Source organism: Humulus lupulus, chromosome 8 (genome assembly GCF_963169125.1).
Source record: "Humulus lupulus chromosome 8, drHumLupu1.1, whole genome shotgun sequence".
NCBI classification, from domain to species: domain Eukaryota; kingdom Viridiplantae; phylum Streptophyta; class Magnoliopsida; order Rosales; family Cannabaceae; genus Humulus; species Humulus lupulus.
The window spans coordinates 8,836,795-8,852,548 of record NC_084800.1 but is presented as its reverse complement, the minus strand read 5'-3'; the positions used below and the strand labels follow the sequence as shown (position 1 = coordinate 8,852,548).

Genomic DNA, 15,754 nt, shown 5'->3' with positions numbered 1-15,754 from the left:
TGGGAATGAGATTTCCATTATCAAGGCACAATAAATGGTAAGTGAAATGATTGTTCTATCTTTCATTTTCTAAGTTTTCAATATTTTAAAATATATAAATAAAAAATTAAAATATGGACATTTTTTACAATACACCATTAATTAATTTCATTTCTACACTAAAACAAACAAAATAAAAATAATTATGATTCTAATATTCACCTCATAAATAAACCAAACATTATTATCAATTCACACTACTGTTATTAGTTTATTTATATTACCATTTTGATTCCATTCTATTGAAGCAAATGCCACCCAAGAATAAAAGTGAATAACACGAGAAATTAGCATAGACATTCAAGCATAAGAGCATATTTAACTAAAATATGAGTTGTTATGTTATGATCGTATGAGTTAGAGATGCTCTTAAAAAAGATTTGACTAGTTTATCTTAAATAATTTTATAAATCAAGAAATATTAAAATTGTGGCAATTATTACCACTAATTAATTTTTCAACAAAATCATTAATTATTTATTTAAGTTTATATAAAAATTAAATCATGAGGTGTTTAGTACGAGAGTTTGATTTGGTGGGAATAAAAATGTCAAATCTAATTTATGTTTGTTAAATTTATTTTTAATAACTTAGAAACTTGTTTCTACGTGGGTCTAACTTTTTAGTTTGATTTGAGTTTAATGTACATTACTTTTAACTATACTCTCACAAATCTAAACCTAGCACCAAACAACCCATATAAACAATAGATATTTCAAAAATACTTAATTTAATGTATAAATTTAAAAAATACCAGATTTTGAAAAGTATTGATTTAAAAATAAAATAAATGTGTACGGAAACAACCTAGTTAACCCTATATAAACTCGGGACACGTAATTGGATTGGAGCCGAATTAGCAATCTGAAAAAAATCACAGCTTTTACAAATAATTTTTATTACAGTTTGACGAGGGTAGGGAGAAGAAGTGAGTACATTGTACAAAGACCAGAGTGAGGACCCGGGAGACACGAAAACCCACGAGTCCTCACTCGAGCAACCAAAGCATCTACCCAAAGTGGCGGGAAAACTCGAAGAGAAATCCCACCAACCACAAGGGAACTAGAAGAAACCCGCTTGATCCGACTCACTGATTTTGAAACTCGACGGAGATGAGGGAGAGAGGGAAAGGAACCGAGGCATCGGTGGAGGAGAGGTACACCCAGTGGAAATCTTTGGTCCCAGTTCTATACGACTGGCTCGCCAATCACAATCTCGTTTGGCCTTCTCTCTCTTGCCGGTTCGTACTCTCCATCCATCCCCACCTTTTTTTTTTCTTTTTTCTTTAACTCGAGATTGCAATGTAGTTTGTTTGGAAGTCGGGAAAATGTGGACAATGGAAGATGTCAGGAAATAAACGATGAAATGTAGATTATAAGCCTTGTTGTTGTTGTTGTTGTTGTCTTTTCTTATATCATTTGTGCTTTAGGGTTTTTTACTCGTTGCTTTTGTTAAGTTTAAAGGTTTAAGCTGTTTGGTTTACTGGAAAATCTGGGTTTATGTCTATTCTAAGATTCTGTCAATTCAAAAAGTTGTTTCTTGTGGGTATGCAGACCTTTTTTAGCATTTAGATGCGGGCTATGTACTTATTATGTGCTCATGGGTTTAAACTTCAAATGTGTCTTTTGGTTTTGATATTGATAGATGGGGTCCGCAACTAGAGCAAGCCACTTACAAGAACCGCCAGCGTCTTTATCTTTCTGAACAGGTAAAAAGATGATCTTCCACGCTTACCCAGTTTTTTTTTTTTTTTTCTTTAAGAAAAAGTTTATATGGTTTTTTAGACTGATTTGGGGACACTTTTATTGACTTTGGAAATAAGTAACTTTTATTGGATTTATTAATCTTTGAGGTTATATAACTTATATTGTTAGTTTCTTCGTTGGGAAATAAATGATTCATTTTGCGTTTTTTTGGAAAGATTGTTGATTATAGGTATTTGGAACTGTGAGTTTCTTGTATCATTGTGTTAAACTTTCAAAGCTTTAATACTACCCAAGACGACTTCTAGGAGTGGTTGCTTGCAACTTTTCAAGAGTGAATTTTAATAATAATTTGTCTCATTTTAGTAGTGCATCCTTGTCACTTTGCTTTATGCTGGTCTCTTTTGGTTATTTATGGTTGTTTCTTCACACAGACTGATGGCAGTGTTCCAAACACACTAGTTATAGCAAACTGTGAAGTTGTCAAACCTAGGGTTGCTGCTGCAGAACACATATCTCAGGTGATGTCATGATGAAAAAATAGTATTGTCTCTTTTTTTTTATTATTATTATTTTTTTTATTGCCATCTTGTATCAGTGTCGTTCTATCTTGTTTACTAGATTGCTTTGATATGGTTTTGTTACAGTTCAACGAAGAAGCACGATCTCCCTTTGTGAAAAAGTATAAAACTATTATTCATCCAGGCGAGGTAAGGTTTCTTTTAATACCTTTCCATCTTTGGTCTTTCCTTCATAGCAAGTTATCATGGAGTGTTTAGGGATTTTTAATGAAGATTTGATTCTCATGTGGTTGACTGCATTTATAACCTTTTAAATCTTTAAAATTTCACCGTCATCATTTGCGAAGTGGGAAATGGAAATTGACTCTGAATAGTAAAAGAAATTTAACAATTTTGGAAGTACTCAAGTTATTTATTTTTCTGATTGGAAACTTAATGCACTAGCTTTAATTTCGCCAATAGTTTTAGTTTGTTAATGAGGGATTTGAATCAATATTGTATTGCTTTTGACATAGATAAGGGAAAAATCAATCTACGTCTTTTCTCGAAAAGGCTGTCTGAGTCTCCGAGATATGTCTCAGCTGATATTTGCATTAAGTGAAGGTCTAACTGCAATTTTATTGTGAATAATGTTTAATATATTATGATTTGTAGGTAAACAGAATCAGGGAGCTACCACAGAACAGTAAGATAGTGGCTACGCATACTGATAGTCCTGATGTAAGAACTAATGTCATGAGTTTCATTCAAATATAGGAAGTGGCTGTCTTATAAATTTTGAACTTTATATTTTATAGAAACTCAATGTGGGTTAGTGGTTTTTAAATTGTAAAACAGGTCTTCATTTGGGATGTGGAGGCTCAGCCTAATCGCCATGCTGTGCTGGGAGCGTCAAATTCTCGTCCTGATTTGGTGCACTATGTTTTCAAATTCTATTATCATATATATATATATTTATATTAGTTTATCTACTGATTCAGATTCATTACTCCTCATGGATACTTCATTCAGTGTTCATTCATATCAATAGCTATATTATTTATTCACATATGCTCCCCTTTTCTCAGGTAGGCGTTTATTTATTTACGTTTTGCTATGTTGCAGCTACTAACTGGGCATCAAGATAATGCTGAATTTGCACTTGCTATGTGCCCTACTGAACCTTTTGTACTTTCTGGAGGTTAGAGTTTCTTGCTATGATGTACGTTGTAATTGAATCCCTAATATAGTCACAAACAACGTAATGTTTGGTCATTGGTGAAGTTGTAAATGAAGGATATTTTGTATGCTATTGTGTCTATAGTCGATTCGTTATCATTAAACTGTTAAATAGGGCTCTACTTACTCATGTAACTGATATTTTCTCCCTTCCCTTCTTTAGTTAGGAAATGATACTGATATTTTGATATATACTGTTATATTTGAATTAAAATTGAATTGAATTGTACAAATGATTGGAAATGTTAGTTGATTGTGCTTGACTGCTAAAACTTTAATCTCAATATCTATTTCTTCTTAAATGTGATTCTGATTGGAAAGAATATTTTGACAGGCAAGGATAAGTCGGTAGTTTTGTGGAGCATTCATGATCATATCTCAACGTTAGGGTCAGACTCAGTAGCCACTAAATCTCCAGGATCTGGTGGAACCAATGCTAAACATGGCTCTAAAGCTGGTGGGAGTAATTATAAACCTACAGATAGCCCTTCTATTGGGCCACGAGGTGTCTACCTAGGGCATGATGATACTGTAGAGGATGTGCAGTTTTGCCCATCAAGGTAGCTATTTTCCGTTGGTAGCTGACACAGCTCAACTGTTTTCACACATAGAATAAGTTGAAACTGGAAGTCCTCTTGGTGATTAAAATTTAGATTAATGATGATGCTTTTTCCTCCCTACTCATTCTCCTCCCCCTCTTTTTTCAAGAAGTATCTCATTTTAGATTATCACCTAAACAGTGTCCATTACAAAACATTAATGTCTTCAAAATTCTTAAATGTGATATATTTGTTTGTTGATTGTGTTGAAGTCCTCAGGAGTTCTGTAGCGTAGGTGATGATTGCTGCCTCATACTATGGGATGCTAGATCCGGCTCTACTCCCTCTGTGAAGGTATAATTCTTTGCTTTGATTATTTGGCATTTTACTTACTATTTATATATATCTATTTTTCTGATGATGATGATACATAGTATTTAATCTACTCTGTTTTTCTTTTTAAAAATAAAAAAATAGTAATAATAATAAGATGACAATGATATTGGAAGGTAGATTACTGAGACGACTTCTAATTTTATGACAAAATTATTCAAGATTTTAGACTTGGAATTGTAAATTTTTATTTGAAACAGTAACATGCAAAATATTTGTGATTTTATTGCCACATTGAAGGCATATGATAATGCGCATGACCGCATAGCTAACATGAACTCATGTAATCTTACTAGTCATTCCCATTGCAATTTTATACAAGTCCAGTCATTTCATAGCTTATTCCAGGCATGTTTATTTTTATAACAGTGACATAGATGGTTTATATTGGCTTTTTGTTATATTTATTTTTAAATATTCACATAACAATTTTTAAATCAACTGTTCTATACGTCACGAAGAATTGCTGAAATGAATATTTATGTTCAACCTTTTTCTCTAATAGTCTTTTATTTTTTTTCTTGTTTTTCAGTATTAGTGTTTTTGTACGAATTGATTCTGTTTTGAGAGATGCATACTTCTCATTCCTGGTGTTGCTTGGCATTGCTGTTAATCATGTTGCTTGTATGTTTTTTTTTTCTTCCAAAAAAAAAATGGGCAGGTCGAAAAAGCTCATGATGCTGATCTTCATTGCGTTGATTGGAACCCTCATGATGTCAATCTAATTCTAACAGGGTATATTTTTTCTTTTTACGGTTATATACACTGCAACATGTTGATAATGTCATTTTTTTTTTTCAATTTCAATTTGAAATAACCTTTTTTAAAAAAAAATTTGTGTGTGGCTAACTTTTATCTAATGCAAGCTTCATATTCTTATGTTGTTTTGAATGTTTCACTGTTCTTTAAACTCAGATCTGCTGATAACACTATCCGAATGTTTGACCGTCGTAATCTCACTTCTGGTGGTGTTGGATCACCAGTCCATAAATTTGAGGGTCATAATGCAGCTGTCCTCTGTGTGCAGGTAACCATAATTTTTTTTGTCTATAATTTATTCATATAGTATTTAAAATTTTCTTTTACATCTTATAAAATGATGTTTGTGGTTTGTTGTTTCACCATAACAAATATATATGTATGTGTTTCCAGTGGTCTCCAGACAAGTCATCCGTTTTTGGAAGTTCTGCTGAGGACGGGATTTTAAATATATGGGATCATGAGAAGGTTTGATGCTATAGGTGTTTACTGTATTTGTTTCCAGTAGTCTTGAGGGATGCCCCTTTCCTTTATTGTAGGCAAGCATTTGATAATGTTTAGCCTAACTGCAATATCATGGTTCTGATAACCACTTGTCTTACCCCAACCAGTCTTTTGCACTTGTGTAGACATTGTTATATCATATAAATACTATTCGATTGGTGTTGCCCATTGTATGTACTAGCCGTCATTTATAAGAGATAATGCGTTTGCCAATTCTAGAATGGGGTTTAATTTGAATGAGAATATAGAAGGGCACAATTATTAACAAAGCAAAAATAGTTAGAAAGGGTTATAGAACTTCAAGAATTACAGGTTTTCTTTAATTATTATTATTAGTTCTATCATCAATATGAAAGACTAATTTTATTTATTCCAGATTGGCAAAAAGCAAAATTCTGCTGGATCAAAGTTGCCAAATGCTCCTGCAGGCTTGTTTTTCAGGCACGCTGGTCATAGGTATGTGTGTTACGCGAGTGATAAGTTGTGGTTTGTCCGTGACCATGCATAAGTTTTGAAAGTTTATATTTTTTTTTCAAGTCAACTTATTGTTATTCATACTAGCTTTTATTTTTTTCCTCCTTTCAAAGAACCATTGGGATAACTATATGATGCTACCTATGAGTTTTGGGCCAGTAACTGCCATCTTCTATATCTGCTCCATATTTTCATTTGTGGTGTTTACTTCTAATATATTGCAGGGACAAGGTAGTTGATTTTCACTGGAATGTATCTGATCCATGGACGATCGTTAGCGTGTCTGATGATTGTGAAAGCACTGGAGGAGGTGGTACACTTCAGGTACAGAATAAGCTATCATATCTAGTACTGATAATACTCATTTTCCCCATTAGGTGATGAAAAGGACAAGTGAACACTTCTTCCATTTAAGTAATAGGGAAGCTTAAATGTGCTTGGAGAGTATTATAGATAGAGAATCGATCAATTCTTTGAATGTGGTTTGTATCTTTTGATCTTAGCAAATGGCTATTGTTTTGTCTCTGCACAGATATGGCGGATGATTGATTTGATATACCGACCGGAGGAAGAGGTCCTAGCGGAGCTGGACCAGTTCAAGTCCCACATACTGACTTGTGCTTCTTGATGCCTCTCTGAGCATGATAGGTTGGATCAGGAATTTTTAATTTCTATTTTTTTTTCTTCTGTTCATTATGAGTACTTATTTGCCAATTGCAAAGATTCCCAGTTTATGTAAGAAAAAAAAAAAAGAATTAGCGGCCAAGGAAGAGATGAGGAGAACCAGAACCAGTTACTGTTCACAACATTTGAATCAGTAGTTGTTTTTTATTTATTTTTGGTTTCATGGGGATGGAAGCCAGGTGTTTTAGTTTATATTGTTTGACAAATATGGTTTCTCTTCCTTTAAGTTAAAGCTAGGTCCTAGGTGTGAAAATGGTTGGGGTTCCTCCTATGGTACACTATTTACCTAGTTTACCTCCTGAGGTGATTCAGTGATTGTGAGGTTCAAATTTGGAGTGCATCCAGAAAAAAGAGAAGGAATTGCAAGAAAGAGTGAAAAAGAATGGGAATATTTCATTTTTTGACTAACAATTTGACATTTTTCTTCTTCTTTTCATTTGGTGGTATAATAAAAATAAAATGAAAAGTGTGAAACAAATTTACAATTTAAAAGTATTTATTTCATTTCGAAAAACTAAGCTCAGCCCTGTTTGGTTTGGGTGAAAAATATAAAGACCGTAATGATGCTTTTTCATAAGTATTGTAAAAAGTTAAATACTTGACTATGCGTTATTGTAAATATTCACGTGACCACATTTAAAATTGGATTTTTTACATAAAATGTCTAAATTATTTATTTTGTTATATTTTTACTATTTGGCAGGGATTTAAACTTTTTTCTGTTTTATATTTTCTTTTAGTGAAAATTACATTTTATATGAGCTTTTTAATAATGTTTTAAAAAATATGGTTTTTTTTTTACAAGTATTATTTTATGATTTTTTAAAATTTGTATTTCCTTCTTTGAGATTTTTTTTTTCATATTTTTGTAAAAAAATCATTATTATGTCATATTTTTATAAAAAATCATTATTATGCTATATTTTTTTCTCATAATCTGATTTTTTTTTAATTAAATTTGTCTATACAAATTAAAAAAAGTTTAATTATTATATTTTTGCATATTAATAGTTAAAAAGCCATATTTATGAAAAAATCATGTGTATAGTATCTTACATTTATATCTTTTTTTTTCATTTTTTTTATTTTCACTCTCTTTCCTGTATACTTTAATTGTTATTCTCCATCATTTGTGTTTTTTCTGCTACACAATCACATCTTATTATTCTTATTCTTATTATTATTATTATTATTAATTGGTAGAAGTATAATGTAATTTAATAAAATAATGCTAAAGTGTAAAATGAAGATAATTGTACTTATACCCAATATTCCACCCTCTTTAATCACGACATTCTACTATTTTTTTTTCTATATCTTTAATCATTTTTTTTATTATCTTTTCTTGCACTTTACCATGTACCCAATACTCATTTAGTTGTTATTTTTCTTCTTAATTTTTCATTTTTTTTAGTTGAGGATCAACATATTTTTTTTTATCTCATATTCTTCATGATGGTCACTGTTCAATAGTTTATTTTCTTGAACATTACCCTAATACCCAATACTCATTTTAGTTGTTGTTCATCTTCTCCATTTTCCATCTTTTTTTTTTTCCGGAGATCAAAATATATTTATTTATCTCATATTCTTCAAAATGCTTATTACTCAATGAGCTATGGTTCTCCTTCTCAATTTGCAAATAACTAGTCGTTTTGTGAGTTTTAAGTTTATGTTGTGTTTTTCGTTTGTTGTTTACTTCCATTTCTAATTTTAATGAACCTCCAAAAGTTCATAAGTGCCCATGTATATATATCATTTCTCATGGTGTAGCACTCAACATTTCCATACTATATTTTTATTATAAATCAGAGGTTCAATACATAAAATGTACAAGTTTAAAAATTTCAGAAATAGTAATAGAAAAATAGTGTTTAAAATATGATTTTATGTTATTAATGAGATTAAAGAGAGAGAAACTTGAGTAGTCAAGTATTTGACCAAAATGTTATATAATTTTAATTGGAGATTTTTATAAAATTAAGAAAGTTTTGTTAAAGGGCTTATTTGAAAAGAATTTTAATATTTTGGGGTCAAAATGTAATTTCAAAAAAAGAAGAAAAAAAGAAAGGCTTCAGCCTTATTTACCCGTAACCCCTCTCTCTCTCTCTCCTAAAAAAATGTATTGTCTTTCTTTCTCCTTCTCTTCCTCTTTCTTTCTCTCTCTTTTTCCTCTTTGTGTGCTACTGTTGCCGACGACGAACGTCTACTTTCCGGCCCCCACATATAGCCACGCGTCGGGTCGTTGGATTCAGAGGCCTCCAAACTATCGACCTCGCGGGAATCTAAAGCTCACTTGCCTGTTAAGCACCTCAACCGGTCGATTTAAGTTCGGCCACCGCGCGACTTCAAAGTTGCGATTCGGCCACCTCGGGCATCCGTTTGCCAATCCGTCACCACAATCGTGTTCCTCGTGTTGTGGGCTTCAAAACCTAATAACTTGTTCCCACATCTACCATAGTTGGGTGGTGGGCCCACCACGAGCCACTGCAATCCACCGTAGACCGACGGTCAAAACTTTCGAGGTTCCGGAGTTCGTTTTGAGTTTCGGAAAATCATCGTTTTGGCTTGTTATGAAACCCAATCATTGTGTTATAATTTATTTGACCTATATTGTGATTAATTATAATAATTGTTATTATGTGTATTTATAGTATATATTTTATATATTCTTGATGTACTTAATATTTTCTATAATTATTCTGGCTATCTGGGATTATATGTATTTTTTTTATATACAAATTTTGATTTTGGGTTTGTCGTGCTGCCCAATTTTATAGAATATAATAGACAATTAATAAATTTTAAAACGACATATTTAATTGATTTTCTATTAATATGGAAAGAGGACGAGGACGCGTTGCAGCTTGCCAGAGAGAAAAAAGAGCTAGGAGTATTTTTGTTATTTTGAAATTTTATTTCATATAAATGTAAAAAATTTCGTACTAGAGTAAAAATGATATTTTTTTTATTACTTTTTTGCTATTTAAGAAAAAATCTCTTTAAAAACTTAGATATATTTATTGTGATTTGGAAAATTATCACAATAAACCTGACTAAATTAAAAAAATGTTTATATTAAAAAAGCTAAATTATATTATAACTGTATTGGATTTTTATTTTTTTGTTAAGAATGTTGTATTACAATATTAAAACAATAGTAATAATCAGATTTAATTTATTTTAGTAACTTTTTGTAATATCGATCATAGATGAACGGTTATGAAATTTCTTAAAGACAATCCAATTTTATATATAAAAGTAGTGTTGCATTGTTCTTAACACATTAGTATAAAATTTTCTACGTGAATTTATCATCTATCGAAAGTACTGCTTCATGACTAATTCAAATAATAACACTCGGAAAACTAGATGACAAGTAAAATAAAATATTAAGAAAAATACTATCTCTAATAAAACATCAAAAGAAAAGAAGCTAAGTGAATTTCATCTACTCTTAAGGATGAAAATTTTCCCCACGAGGATGGGGATTCCCCGCCTAAACGGGGAACGGGGCAGAGATCAGAGCCATTTTTAAAACCCGAATGTTAAATGGGTCAGGGACGAGAATAACACTCTCCGCCCCATCCAGGCCACGTTTAATTTTATTTATTTATTTTATAATATTTTATTTATTTATTTACATGTTTCTTTATTTGATTTTGTAGCATATTTTTAAAATATTTTAATTTTATTTTGGACATATTAATTTTAGGTATTTTACATTTGTTTATTTTAGTTTTAAATAAATAAGTACCCACTTGATTTTTCCGTCCTACCCCTAATGGGGAATATGCAAGGATGGAGACTAAAGTAGTTAACAGGAATGAGGTGGCATCCCTGCCAATTACCTGCCCCGTTTCTATCCCTATATACTTTAGATGTAAAATTCGCTAACAACTTATTAGCTTATGAGAAAACAAGCTATTGAAAGGAGAAGAGGAGCTAAAGTTTGAAAAAGAACTATGTGGAATATATTTTCCTATTAAATTGCATCATTCTCTAATACATAATTTTTCTAAAAATTATTGCTTGTTTTGACTATAAATAAAAAGAATAAAAAATATTGCTGGTCTTAAAAGACAATCACTTAACTGAAATATAAATATAGTGATAGTTTTATTTATTTATATATTCTTAACCATTTTTACTTTATGATTCGTGATGAACTCTTCAATATTTAAGTGTTAGAACACTAAGAAAAAAAGAATGATATATTGTGTGGTGGTCACAATATTATTATGACTAAGTTTTTTTTGTGACTAAACCACCATAATTTATATTAAAAAGATTGAAAAATTACAGTAACTGTTGAGGTTTTTTCTCTAACCTTTCATCAAAATTAAGTTTTGAATTCATATTAACATTACATTAACTCAAATATTTATATTTATTCACATTTTAGTTAGTGTGAGTGTCAAAGTCCCCCCGTAATTTATACACTCATTATAATTTTTTATTTTGTTTTTTAAAAAACTTTTCTAATTAGTATATATAAAAATTCTCAACATTATTTCGACAAAAAAAAAAAAAAAAATCTCGATGTCATAACATTACATTGCTTAAAAATAAAAAAGCATATATTTGTTTTTCTTATTAAACAAAAAGGGAAAAAAGTTGCAAGGGGCGAAAGCGAAATTTAGGCTATATCTTTGTCTGCGCAAGTCTATAGCAGCAAGGGCTCTCTCTTTCTCTCTCAAACTCTCTTCGATGAAGAAGAAGATGACGATGGGTAGGATCTCCAGTGGTACAGCCATGGGCATGCTATTGCTCCTTGCTCTCTTCAGCATTTCCTCTGTTCATTCCTTTTACCTTCCTGGTGTTGCTCCTCGCGATTTCCAATCCGTACACTTCTCCCTCTATTCTATAGTTTTTATCCCATTTCTTTACACTTTGTAGTTCTCTTTAGATTTTCATATTCTTTTATCTGTTTCTTTATCTTTTATGTTGGATCTGGGTTTTTTTTTAATCTTTTATGTTTGATCTGTTCTGGTTCAATTCCGATCTATGTTAAGGTTTTAGGGTTTAAAAGGGATGTGAGTTTTTCTTTGTAGTTAGGGGGCATCATCGGATTTTTAATTATTATTTTTCGTGATTTTTAATATTGTGGAGAATTTGAGTTACTGTTCATCTTTATTGGTTCTCTGTTATTGGTTTGTGGATCCTTAGGGGGCTTATTATTTCTATGGTCTTATTTACTGCTTTTGAGCTACTCTAGATTTTTCTTTTTAATTTCGGTGATGTAATGATGGAGATTTGATTTTTTTTCGTTCAGAAATGTGAGAACGAGACAACATGTGAGTTTTGAAAGCAAGAGAGAAATTATTTGAGATACAACGAAAAGTTTAGAAATGTGTAACTGTCATTGAAATCTAGGAAAATAAGTTATAACTGCAGACAATGTTATGTATTTGATAATGTTCATAAGAATTTTGAAAGATAAGGTTGACCAAAGAAAGGTTTCATTAGTTTTTTTTTTTTTGGAGATCTTGTTGTAGTGTCTTTCTGTTTTCTGATTGATTTCACGAAACTTAGAAAGGTTTACACTGAGGTTCACGCTGTGTAAGTTTAGATTACAAGACATGGTGTTTAAAATGAAGCAATTTTACAATAAAATTTGTCATTTATGTCTAGTATCTTGGAGACATATCTTTGTACTTTCATCACGCTGTTCAAATTAAGTAATATCAACTTCATTAGTCTTTTTAAAGATTTCCTTATTTTTCACTGTTATTGTTTCCTTCCTGGATAGGGCGATGAGTTACCTGTCAAAGTGAACAAATTGTCGTCTACAAAGACACAACTCCCATATGACTTCTACTACTTAAAATATTGTAAGCCCAAGAAGATTTTGAACAGTGCAGAAAATCTTGGGGAGGTGCTTCGAGGTGACCGCATTGAGAATTCTGTTTACGTTGTGAGTTTCATAGTGTGTCGTCCTGTTTTTTCTTGTCTCATAGAATTTTTATTGCGTGTACAAATTTATTTTTGTTAATTTGAATTGATGAATGCTCTACCAGTTTAAAATGAGGGAGGAGAAATCATGTACAGTGGCCTGTGGTAGAATTAAGCTTGATGCCGAAGCTGCTAAAAATTTCAAGGAAAAAATTGATGATGAATATCGAGCAAACATGTAAGTAAAAATTGTCATTCAATACTAAGTAATTCTGAGCTTTTCCTTTGTCAGTTATTGGTTTGTAATTCTATAATTATTCCTTGGTGACATCCTAAGTTAAAAAATTTATATTTAACTGACAGCACTGATTTTGACTTGCAGGATTTTGGATAATCTTCCAGTTGCTGTTCTTAGGAAAAGGGCAGATGGAATTCAGTCAAAAACTTATGAGCACGGTTTCCGTGTGGGGTTCAAAGGAAATTATGCTGGGGTATGCTTCAAATTATAAATTTTACTCTAAGAATGTTGAGTGCTTAATATGATGACATGGTTATTTGTTTTACAGAGTAAAGAAGAGAAATATTTCATTAATAACCACTTGAGCTTCCGGGTGATGTATCACAAAGATCCCGAGACAGACTATGCCAGAATTGTTGGGTTTGAGGTTACACCAAACAGGTATTGTAGAACTAGCCTGATTTTTATTTGCTGTCAAGACTACTCTATTATACATATTGCCTTTTGTTTTTTGGGGAGGGTAGTTTCATCCAACTTCTGTGTTCAGTATCAATCATGAATATAAGGAGTGGAATGAGAAGAATCCTCAGTTGGTTACGTGCAATAAGGACACCAAAAATTTACTGCCTGGTAGCACTGTTCCGCAAGAGGTTGATGCTGATAAGGAAGTTATATTCACATATGATGTTTCCTTTGTGGTATGTCCCAATCAAGCGCTGTTTTTATTTGCTTTCTCCTCTGCTAAATAGATCTCTTGCAATTAATTTATCCGTTTATGTCCAAGCTATAAGCTTCTATAGACTCATCTTCTTTTTCCCTCTCTGAAAGGAAAGTGATATCAAATGGGCATCTCGCTGGGACACATACCTCCTCATGAATGATGATCAGATCCACTGGTTCTCCATAATAAACTCCCTGATGATTGTCCTCTTCCTTTCTGGTATGGTGGCTATGATCATGATGAGAACTTTGTACAAAGATATTTCCAACTACAATCAGTTAGAAACCCAAGATGAGGCTCAGGAAGAAACTGGATGGAAGCTTGTTCATGGAGATGCTTTTAGGGCACCAATCAATTCTAGTCTACTCTGTGTTTATGTCGGCACTGGGGTTCAGATTTTTGCGATGACACTTGTAACAATGATATTTGCTTTGCTGGGCTTCTTGTCTCCTTCCAACCGAGGTGGCCTGATGACTGCCATGGTTCTCTTGTGGGTTTTCATGGGCTTATTTGCTGGTTATTCCTCTGCAAGATTGTACAAGATGTTCAAAGGCACAGAATGGAAGAGGAATACTTTAAAAACTGCATTTATGTTTCCTGGTATACTTTTTGCCGTATTCTTTGTGCTAAATGCACTGATTTGGGGGGAACAATCATCTGGTGCAGTGCCCTTTGGTACAATGTTTGCCCTTGTGTGCTTATGGTTTGGAATATCAGTTCCCCTAGTATTTGTGGGTAGTTATCTGGGTTTCAAGAAGCCAGCTATCGAAGACCCCGTGAAAACGAACAAAATTCCTAGGCAGATACCAGAGCAGGCATGGTACATGCAACCAGTTTTCTCGATTCTTATTGGAGGCATTCTTCCATTTGGAGCTGTTTTCATTGAGCTGTTCTTCATCTTGACATCAATATGGCTGAATCAGTTCTATTACATCTTTGGATTCCTGTTTATTGTGTTCGTCATCCTCTTGATCACTTGTGCGGAGATAACAATCGTTCTTTGCTACTTCCAGTTGTGCAGTGAAGATTACCATTGGTGGTGGAGATCATACTTGACTGCTGGCTCCTCTGCCCTATACCTTTTCCTCTACTCCGTGTTCTACTTCTTTACCAAGTTGGAAATAACAAAGTTTGTTTCAGGTGTTCTGTACTTTGGGTACATGATCATTGTTTCATACTCTTTCTTTGTCCTCACCGGAACCATCGGCTTCTACGCGTGCTTCTGGTTTGTTCGAAAGATCTACTCGTCCGTGAAGATTGACTGAAAATTGCATCACATGAAGACCAAGTTCTCCAGACATACATGAGAAAGCTGAAGGAATGGTTTGAAGTGAGAAGTTTGTTGATTAGCTTTCTCCTTATAAAGAAGATAGGAAAATTTTCCAAGTCTAAAACTTTTCTATTGTGATGGTAGCATAGGGCTTGCTTGTTATGTTGTCTACATTATTAGATGTTCTTGAACTGTACTTAGTAAAGGTAAGGTAGTATGTGTACAAGTAACAAGATGCTCAAAACAATGATCTCAGATGTCTTGTTTTTTAAACATAATCTTTGCATCCGAGTCTGTGAACGCTTAGTCGGTTTTTAGTAGCTATTTTATAAATTTCTTTATTTAATTACCTTCAAGATTTTCGATGATAAGTTAAAGCGGCAATTCACAGCCTCTTGAGAAAATGACAACAAAGGTCGCAGTACGACACACACAGGAGAACAATCGGAAAATAGAAAAGCCAAGTACAACAAAATCCAAAAAAATAACAACAAAAACAACCAGCATTATTAAAAGATAAATTTAGTTAAAAAAATGAGCAAATCATATAAATGGTTTAATTTAAAATTATTAATTAAATAAATGAAAATTTAATAAGCTTCCAATTAATATAAAAAAACATTAATTAGTGGTAAAAATGTAATGTTTATTGTATGCCAAATTTTGGCACTAAAATATAACCATGCATTTAGAGCATCTCCAATCCTCTCTATGTTTTAATCTCCCAAGTTTACAATATTCTTTCTTTTTGCCAAAAATTTCTGTTGCTTTGTCATATCATATTCCCATTAATTTA

General features: G+C 32.2%; 2 protein-coding genes across 2 annotated transcripts; both read left to right on the top strand.

The window, feature by feature from the left end:
- Nucleotides 1–899: 899 nt before the first annotated feature.
- Nucleotides 900–7,026, top strand: LOC133794466 (WD-40 repeat-containing protein MSI4-like). Its single transcript, XM_062231696.1, has 15 exons — nt 900–1,279; nt 1,684–1,747; nt 2,177–2,263; nt 2,390–2,452; nt 2,918–2,983; nt 3,101–3,175; nt 3,368–3,443; nt 3,816–4,041; nt 4,293–4,374; nt 5,075–5,148; nt 5,329–5,440; nt 5,566–5,640; nt 6,053–6,132; nt 6,375–6,474; nt 6,683–7,026. Exons 1-15 carry the CDS (start codon nt 1,152–1,154, stop codon nt 6,776–6,778), a joined length of 1,404 nt encoding a protein of 467 aa, XP_062087680.1. The 5' UTR covers nt 900–1,151; the 3' UTR covers nt 6,779–7,026.
- A 4,417-nt stretch (nt 7,027–11,443) lies between these two features.
- On the top strand, nt 11,444–15,307 carry LOC133794465 (transmembrane 9 superfamily member 7). The gene is made up of 7 exons (XM_062231695.1): nt 11,444–11,679; nt 12,587–12,751; nt 12,855–12,967; nt 13,112–13,220; nt 13,296–13,408; nt 13,515–13,665; nt 13,796–15,307. The coding sequence occupies exons 1-7, from the start codon at nt 11,545–11,547 to the stop codon at nt 14,951–14,953; spliced, it is 1,944 nt and encodes a 647-aa protein (XP_062087679.1). The 5' UTR covers nt 11,444–11,544; the 3' UTR covers nt 14,954–15,307.
- The last annotated feature ends 447 nt before the right edge of the window (nt 15,308–15,754 follow it).

What these genes read in the sequence shown, in the direction of transcription:
- LOC133794466 (XM_062231696.1), top strand. Translation starts at nt 1,152, where the DNA reads ATGAGGGAGAGAGGGAAAGGAACCGAGGCATCGGTGGAGGAGAGGTAC. An exon ending in GTCTTTATCTTTCTGAACAG is followed by an intron (nt 1,748 to 2,176) that starts GTAAAAAGATGA and finishes TTCTTCACACAG; the next exon opens with ACTGATGGCAGTGTTCCAAA. An exon ending in CAGCTGTCCTCTGTGTGCAG is followed by an intron (nt 5,441 to 5,565) that starts GTAACCATAATT and finishes ATGTGTTTCCAG; the next exon opens with TGGTCTCCAGACAAGTCATC.
- LOC133794465 (XM_062231695.1), top strand. Translation starts at nt 11,545, where the DNA reads ATGAAGAAGAAGATGACGATGGGTAGGATCTCCAGTGGTACAGCCATG. An exon ending in TTGAGAATTCTGTTTACGTT is followed by an intron (nt 12,752 to 12,854) that starts GTGAGTTTCATA and finishes ATGCTCTACCAG; the next exon opens with TTTAAAATGAGGGAGGAGAA. An exon ending in GATGAATATCGAGCAAACAT is followed by an intron (nt 12,968 to 13,111) that starts GTAAGTAAAAAT and finishes TTTGACTTGCAG; the next exon opens with GATTTTGGATAATCTTCCAG.